Source organism: Physeter macrocephalus, chromosome 6 (genome assembly GCF_002837175.3).
Source record: "Physeter macrocephalus isolate SW-GA chromosome 6, ASM283717v5, whole genome shotgun sequence".
Lineage (NCBI taxonomy): Eukaryota > Metazoa > Chordata > Mammalia > Artiodactyla > Physeteridae > Physeter > Physeter macrocephalus.
The window spans coordinates 80,676,338-80,685,446 of record NC_041219.1 but is presented as its reverse complement, the minus strand read 5'-3'; the positions used below and the strand labels follow the sequence as shown (position 1 = coordinate 80,685,446).

General features: G+C 31.7%; 1 protein-coding gene across 4 annotated transcripts in view; it reads left to right on the top strand.

Moving 5' to 3' along the window:
• USP15 (ubiquitin specific peptidase 15) overlaps positions 1-9,109 on the top strand; it is a 141,571-nt gene that overhangs the window by 109,073 nt on the left and 23,389 nt on the right. For 3 of the 4 annotated variants that reach the window (XR_003680304.2, XM_007105257.3, XM_007105256.3), the window contains 7 exons: positions 416-531; positions 714-986; positions 1,365-1,435; positions 1,782-1,897; positions 2,520-2,669; positions 4,878-4,981; positions 8,049-8,137. Coding sequence is in view for 3 of the 4 variants with exons in the window: in XM_007105257.3 (XP_007105319.1) it covers positions 416-531; positions 714-986; positions 1,365-1,435; positions 1,782-1,897; positions 2,520-2,669; positions 4,878-4,981; positions 8,049-8,137 (919 nt within the window). In the remaining variant the exon portion in view is untranslated. Of the gene's footprint in view, positions 1-415; positions 532-713; positions 987-1,364; positions 1,436-1,765; positions 1,898-2,519; positions 2,670-4,877; positions 4,982-8,048; positions 8,138-9,109 lie in introns of those variants that run through there. The other variant, XM_007105258.4, reaches the window with a different exon arrangement.

Sequence of the window (9,109 nt, the reverse complement as noted above, 5' to 3'; positions counted from 1 at the left end):
AGCCTGCGCGTGCGCAGACTCTGCTCCGCGACAGGGGAGACAACAAAAAAAAAAAAAAAAAAAAAAAAAAAAGATGACATTATAAACTATAAGTGGTCTTAGCAATTATATATATATCATCCAAATGAGATCTTTATAAAATAATTTTATGTCAAGAAATTATTTGCCACAAAGTTTTAACATATAAAAGAAAGATGTTAAAACCCTAGAAGTAACAAATTAACTTATTTTTATAAAGACAGCCAAACACAAATGATTACAGTATCATATCTTGAGTTTGAATTTATCATTGAATCCACTAATGACTACTGTTAATTGTATTTAGAGGTTTTGTTTTATTGAAAGAATGAAAAACTTTTTTTTTAGTTTTTGCCTGTATAGAACTGAACTTGTTTGATTTCTGATTTTATTTAAGCCGATATGTCAAAATATCTACTGACACTGAAGAAACCGAAGGATCCCTACACTGTTGTAAGGACCAAAATATTAATGGGAATGGCCCAAATGGCATACATGAAGAAGGCTCACCAAGTAAGACTTCCCTATTAAATTATAAAAACTTTTCACTTGGGTTATTGCTGCAGAGAAAAATTAAGAGGATGGGGATTAAGGAACTAAACAATATTTGCAAGCCTGGGAAAAATAGTGTTAGTATTAATAAGTTTTAAATGTAACATTGGGTTTATTTAAATATTTCTAATATCTAATTTTAGGTGAAATGGAAACAGATGAGCCAGATGATGAATCCAGCCAGGATCAAGAACTTCCCTCTGAGAATGAAAACAGTCAGTCTGAAGATTCAGTTGGAGGAGATAATGATTCTGAAAATGGATTATGTACTGAGGAAACTTGCAAAGGTCAACTCATGGGACACAAAAAACGATTGTTTACATTCCAGTTCAACAACTTAGGCAATACTGATATCAACTACATCAAAGATGATACCAGGCATATAAGATTTGATGATAGGCAGCTTAGGCTAGATGGTAAGTATTTGTGGAAAATGGCTTGAACACTAAACTTGAGCGCATGTTACTTTTTTTAGGTGAAACCATGAAATTCAACACTATCATGAAAAATAACATTTATGTATCTGTCTACATTTTTAAATGAAAAGCCTTCATTTCTAAGTATACTAAAACACATGTCAGTGTTTATTAAATGAAGGTTGGACTTAGGCTTAAGTTTTTTTTAGCTCTGAAATATCTTAATGGCTTGGAAACAGCTATTTACCCTGATCACCTAGTGCAAGTAGAAGAGACTGCTATTTGTTTATTCTGGTATATATCTTAACATTAAAATATATTAGTTTTTAACATTAAGGCATATTAAATCTTAAAGAAAAAATATGTTTTCCACCTTAGAAAGATCTTTTCTTGCTTTGGATTGGGATCCTGATTTGAAAAAAAGATATTTCGATGAAAATGCTGCTGAGGTAAGTCATCAGTCATTCCTTCTTTATCTTTCCCTGTTAATCACACTGTTTTGTTACACTCTTTTGCTTCTACCAACTATGTTTATTTTGCAGTAAAAAATTGGTTATGTGCTAAAAGAGAAAAGGCTTGTTGGTTTTGAAACTGCTTTCTGTTTAAACTTCCTGGTTGTCCATATAGGTGTGTATACAGGGATTATTAGAAGTATAGTGTAAATCTCAGCTGAAATAAGCTTTGATTTTTTTGAGAACATTTAGGAGTTTTTCATTACTATTCATAGTAATATGGTATCACTAAAATGAGTTTTGTTTCATTTGTTTTCTTAACTCAAGAAATACTTCTCTTTAGGATTTTGAAAAACATGAAAGTGTGGAATACAAACCTCCTAAAAAACCCTTTGTGAAATTAAAAGATTGCATTGAGCTTTTTACAACAAAAGAAAAGCTGGGTGCTGAAGATCCCTGGTAAGAGACAAAATTAAATAATTGTTTCTAATTATTTTTTAAGGATTTATACTGAGGTATGTGGTACATCAAATTGAAAAAGTGATATTTAAATTCCATTTGATATTTTTAACAATAAGCATTTCTTTATATGCTAATAATGTATTAAGAGGGATGAAAATGTCTTTAAAAGTATAATTATAATGTTAAGCTTTAATTTTGTTACTATATTTTCCATAATAGCCATTTTACTGTGAATAATTAATTTTAGTTACATTTTCCCAAGAACTTTTAGCTGTGCAGCTATTTCAAGAGAAGCTTTTTTAGGAAAATTACAATATGTTTTGTGGTATTACTAATTCTATTAGAGTCCAGAAGTTTTGAGATTTTTCTAATGCCTGTATCTCAGCACAGTTTTATAATACATCCATGTCTTTTTAGCATACTGTAATGTAAATAAACTAGCTCTCATTATTTCTTTGAATATTTATTTACATATTCATTTTTAATAGTTAAATCTATTTGGAAAATGTATTGATGATAAAAATAATAATAGAAGTTCCTATCTGTTATATATTAGGCATTACCTAATATTACCTCTAACATTATCTCTAACAAGCTTTAAATATTTCTCTATTTTTAGGTATTGTCCAAATTGTAAAGAACATCAGCAAGCCACAAAGAAATTAGATTTATGGTCCCTGCCTCCAGTACTTGTGGTACATCTCAAGCGATTTTCTTACAGTCGATACATGAGAGACAAGTTGGATACCTTAGTTGATTTTCCTATCAAGTAGGTTCTGATTGTGCTTCATAAACATTGGGCACCTCTAGCTTTTTTTTAGACATTAGGTAACTTTGCACCCAAATTTTAGGGTTTGGTTTTTTTTTTTGTCTATTTACTTTTACATATAGTTGACTTTAAATATTATATTGGTTTCATGTGTACAGCATAGTGATTTGATGTTTTTATACCTTACACAGCATACAAAATTATTATAATACTACTGACTATATTTTCTGTGCTATATACTAAGTCCCTTTGACTTATTTTATAACTGGTAGTTTGTGCCTCTTAATCCCCTTCACCTTTTTCACCCATCCCCCCACCTTCTTCCCTCTGGCAACCACCAGTTTGTTCTCTGTATCTGTGAGTCTGTTTTGTTATATTTGCTCATTTGTTTTGTTTTTTAGCGTCCAGTCTCAGTTTTTGAGTGTATTTTGGGGTACTTCTGACAATTTGTGTGGATCAGTAACAATTTTTATTCCTTCTTAAGAGATCTTTCAAAGATCAAAGAGAAAATATATATTTTAAAAAAAACAGGGGCTTCCCTAGTGGCGCAGTGGTTGAGAGTCTGCCTGCCGATGCAGGGGACACGGGTTCGTGCCCCCATCTGGGAGGATCCCACATGCCACGGAGCGGCTGGGCCCGTGAGCCATGGCCGCTGAGCCTGCGCGTCCGGAGCCTGTGCTCCGCAACGGGAGAGGCCACAGCAGTGAGAGGCCCGTGTACCGCAAAAAAAACAAAACAAAACAAAACAAAAAAAAACAGAGTAAGACTCTTTCTATTTTACATTATCTTATGAGTTCACTGGCCCTGTTTATAAATCTAAGATACTTCATGAGATCTTTTTTCCCAGGACTTATTTCATCATTAATCCTCAATAATTTCTAAATGCTTTTTTAAAAAGACTAATGCAAAAAACAGAATAACGGAATTGCTTAGAAGGAGGATGATGCAGTAGTGTAATAAGTCATCCCTATTGTCATCCTTCAGCTTTCTTATTGCAGCGTCCAGAGTATGACATCCTATTTGTAAAAATGTATAAAGAAGTCTGGAGACAGCATCTTGGTAGCCTTTTTTGTTTTTCTTTTAAGCTTTCACTAAACATAATTGAGAATTCAGAAGGACAAAAAGGGAATAGTGTATCTTCATTCATGGAGTCCAGGAAGGACTTTATCACACGCTATCTTGTGACAAGAACATGCTACTCTCCCATTTCGCTAAAAAAAAAAATTGGTAGTATTCTTTCATATTTCATGATGTTTGTGCACCAAATTTACTTAATACAGTTAGTAAGTAAATACTGAAGGCAGGTGTGTGTGCATGCAGAGGTGATTAGAAGGAAATAGATGATGTAATATTGAAAACATTCTTTGGATTGCTTATTCTAATTGGTGTTTATAAATTTAAAATTGAAAACGTTTTGCAATTATAGAACAAAAAAATGGTAATTTTCTCTTTAACAAAACAAAATTATGAGCCATCAAAGTTTTCAAGAATACAGCATTTTGAAAATGTGAGTACAAGAGGAAACAAAAGTAATGATAAGCTAGAACCTTTTAGAGATGTATTTGAAATTTAGAATCATAATTGCTTTTTAATTATGTAAATACAAGAAGAATAACCAGAAATAATGATAAGCTATAAAATGGTCATATTCCAGTTTCATGCATGCTAGATTATATAAACGGTTGTATTTCAGAGAATGTTACCCATTTAGGTTACAGAGGTCATCAAAACCTGAAAAATATAGAATAGATATTGGGGTTATATTTAAATATATACTTATATTTAAATTATGATAAAATTTCTAAGAAAGTTGTTTTTTACTGTCCCTTTATTCTTCCTTAAATAAATCATTTCTGAAAATGACTTTAAAAAATAAAAGAACCCAGATGGTAAATGGTGATGTCTGTATTTCCTCATATACCAAGAGAGAAATGTACTAGCATGAAAACATTAATCTGAATAACAACAATCATTGGAGAATTTTTAAATTCTCAATCCCTAAGAAAAATTTTGCCAAAACATTCAAATCTCAAGGGTATTTATATAATTTGTTTTGTACAGTTATTTGGCTCTTAGTAATTTCTTTAGTGAGATAGATAGATAGATAGGAATACATTTAAATGAGAGTCAAACAACACTGACAAAAGAGTGTAGAATTCATTACATTTAGGGAAAACATAAAACTAACTTGATCTCTTTTTTAAACAGTGATTTGGATATGTCGGAATTCCTAATTAATCCAAATGCAGGTCCTTGCCGCTACAATTTGATTGCTGTTTCCAACCACTATGGAGGGATGGGAGGAGGACACTGTAAGTTGATAGTTTACCTTTTTGCTAAAATCATGGTGTTTGATAACTCCAGACTTTTTTCCTTAAGATATTTATTACTTCTTAAAGGGAAAATGTGAGATGTGTCTTACATATAGTAGTCATTCAATAGATATTGATTAATGAATGAATCAGCTTTTGAACCTTTTTTTTTGAACATCAAGAGTAGAGGATTGAGTTAATCATGCTCCATAGTTCAAAGCACAGGAAATCACTGGTCCATTCAGAGCTCCTGTCCTTTCCCATTCTCCTTCCCCTTCGTTTCTAACTTGTTTGATGTATGAGCTCTCATGAATCATGCATCATTGTTAATTTACATGATTGTTACTCTGCTGTGGATCTTACTTTTCTCTCTTGACACTTAAGACTTCTCCATATTACTTTGTGTCAATTTAATTCATTGCTTCTAACCACTCATGATTTATATATCTACCATACTTTATTTCTGTATTCGCTTCATGGTGGACATCCAAATTGTCTTTAACTTTCTACCACCACAAGAGCAATAAACATCATTGTTTATGGTCTCCTACGTGAGAATTTCATTGAGCTACATACCCAGATGTAAGATTGCTGGATTATAAAGTACTGTGAGATGGCTCTCCAGGACGGTTATACCAGTCTGTGCTCTCCAATTGATAGGTTTTTCTGTTGAACCAGCATTGCATTCTAGGATAAATCCTAGTCTTGAAGTATTTTTTAATATACCCAGTTGGATTTGGTTAGCTGATTTTATTTAGGATTGTTAAAATTTAATTCATAAGTGAAATGATACTGCAATTTTTTTATATTGTTCTTACTTTGGAATCAAGATTACAGTCTAGCCTAATGAAACAGGCTGGGATACTTTACTCTTTTTCTATTTCCTAGGGCAGCTAGTGTAATATAGGAATTAACTATTCATGAAAGTCTAGTAGAATTCACCTGTAAAACTATCTGGGCTTTACAGTCGTAAATTTCTCTATTTATGTCATGCTGATTGAAGTATATTCAGTTTTCTTTTTCCAAAATGTGTACATTTTGGCATTCTCCATTTTTCTAAAAATGTATGTTTTCCAGTATATTTAAGAGTAGTTGTTTGTAATACTCTTGTGCTGTATTTTTGTCCCTTTTTTGTTCTTTTCTGTCTTGTCAAAGAATTAGCTTTCTATTTTATTACATTTTTCTTATTGTTATACATGTATGTATTCTATCTCATTGATTTCTTCTCTTCCCTTTGGTATATTTTTCTTCTTGTTAATTTGGGTTTGCTCTGTTTCTCTTTTTCCAGCTTCTTGTGTTGAATGCTTATTAACTGTTTGTTTTCCTTTTGTTCCCCTCTATTGAAGGCTATAATTAAAGCTGTAAATTTCCCTTTAAATATTCCTTTATCACTATTCCATAAATATTGAAATGTAGTATTCATTGTCTTTTCAATTCTATATATGTTTTTAGTTTCCTTTATAATTTTCTGATTTTCCCAAGATTATCTCATCATATGCTTTTTCAAATATATGGTTTTATAAAGCTCTCCTTTGTTTCTTAATTTTAATTTTATTTCATAGCATTTAGGGGCATTATCTATATTATATTAATCCTAGGAGTTTATTATGGCTTCCATGGGGCTTAATATATGGTCTGTTCCTTAAATGTTTGTGTACTTGAAAAGCATACGTATTCCCCATTTAAACATAGAGTTCTGTATTTCCGTTACAGTTAATCTGATCAGTTGTATTCAAATCATTACTATCTCTGGTTATTTTTGATGTTCATTCTTTTTCTGAGAGGAATTTGTCAGGACTCCTACTAAAGTGTTGATTTATCTGTTTCTTCTAACAGTTTTATTAATTCTTTTGCATTATTAGTTGCATTTATGTTTAAAATGGGTAGCTCTTCTTTCTTTATTGTTCCTTTTACCAGAATTTGACATTCATTTTTCATTTTGTCTTTTTCTCAGCATTACAAATATTAATTTAGCTTTCTTTTGATACCATGATTTCGTTTGCAAACTGTGTGCCTTTTTGTTAGATTTGTCTCTTATAAATCTATATTATTGTTAAATCTTATCTTTTTATTTTCAGACTTATTGGTCTGAAAATATGTTTCTTTAAATTTGGGAGTGTGGTGGTCTTGATTTCAGATTGACAAATTTATAACCCATAATGGGCTCCACCCAGAAGAACAATAATTTTGTTTAAGAGGGGTAGAACTATTTAGAAAACAAAGCCTATAAAGTCACTTTTTAGAAACTATGACAGCAAATAATTGTTTTGAGTACATTTTGCAACTTTGTTTCCTCAGTTACTGGATAGTTTATACAAAGCATGGATAGGAGCAGTGGGCATTTTTTTTTTTTAACTTAAAGATAAAGCAGATCTTTAAAATTTGTGCAGATCAGTTGATCGTTTTTTTACCTTTCCTTTGCTCTGTACTTTCGTTAAAGACTGGAAAAGATTCTGGTGTAAAAACCTCTACAAATCAATGAGATAATATTGTTGGAAAAATATTAGTCATAGAAAATTTAAATTTTGGTTGAAAATTCAAACTTTGGAATCAGAAACAGGCCTGAGTTTAAATCCAAACTCTGCTACCTAACCGCCATACTGTTGGACAAATTAAACTTCTCTTGATGCCTCCCTTTCCCCATCTCTAAAATCAGAAGAATAGTAATGATAGTACCTTCTTTACGAGATAATACATGTAAAGGGCATAGCACTGTGCCTGATACACCAGAAGCACTACATAAATGTTAATCACCAGTTATTGTCATTAGTATTGTTATTCTGTGAATTAAAAAATAACAAATCTGTCCTGTTTGTCCCTGGGATGAAAAAAGTCACATATTTCAACTTATATGAAAGTATTGTAGGCTTCTAGTTTGTAGGAAATTATCTAAAAACCTTTGATCATTGGAATCAGTTAAATACATGATAGACAGGCCTTATATATATGATTATCATGTAATTTTAATAGGTATTCCCTATATTAGATGGTTTTAAAGTTTTGAGGGTTCCCTCGCAGGAAGCCACAGCTCATTTAAGTCACAGAAGCGATTATATTTTTTCATTAGATACTGCTTTCGCAAAAAATAAAGATGATGGAAAATGGTACTACTTTGATGACAGTAGTGTCTCAACTGCATCTGAAGACCAGATTGTGGTAAGTGTGTCTTTTATTCCTGAAAATCAAGGAATCTACTGTTTCAAAAGGGGCCCATGGAACACTATAGTCTATATTCTAGCAATTCTAATAGGTGAGAGACTTGCTGTGCTTTAAAGAAACGTAAAATTGTCCTCTAAGTGGAAATCTGTCTACTAAATTTGCCCACTAACAGAAGCATGAGTTGAAACATGAAAAATTTTCTGGTTTTCAACATGAAAACTGGAGTTTTCTAATGAAAATATTACATTTTCCTCTGCAAAATAGGCTCAGACATTCTAGACATTGACTGCTTAAAGCCAGAATGCTAAAATAGAAAAAAAAAACAAAAAAACAAATCTTTAAGGGCCTTACCATACCTCAGATTTTTAAAGTCTTATCCTTTACGACAATTACATATTCAAACTCAAAATGATATAGTTATATAAAACAAATTACAGATTTTTAAAAAATTAATGCTGTGTATTCATTACTTTGATGTTTTCTGAATAGTAGAAAAATTAAGAAGTTACATCTACTCACACTTGCATCAGTTTATCAGCCACAGCTGGAGCCAAAATATTGGCATTTTTTTTGTTTCCCATCAGAGCGCATTTTTATTATCAGATATTGATTGATGAACAGATGACTAGTATGTTCTAAGAAGAAAACTAAGAATTGGTTGATAAGAATTTATTATTCTATAAATTTTGCCTTTCTGTAAATTTTACTTATTGATGACAGTATTACAAAGTATGAGAATTAAGGTATTTGCTCATGTGATGATATTTCCTATACAGAGGTTTTCTGGTGACGTTGGGGAGCACTGACTGCTTTACTTTTTTTCCTGATTCAAATTATATATTTCTTGAGGGCAGAGACTCGTTTTTTACTTTTTTAGTTTATAATGCTTTAAAAGTCTTCAAATAGGGCTTCCCTGGTGGCGCAGTGGTTGAGAGTCCGCCTGCCGATGCAGGGGACACGGGTTCCTGC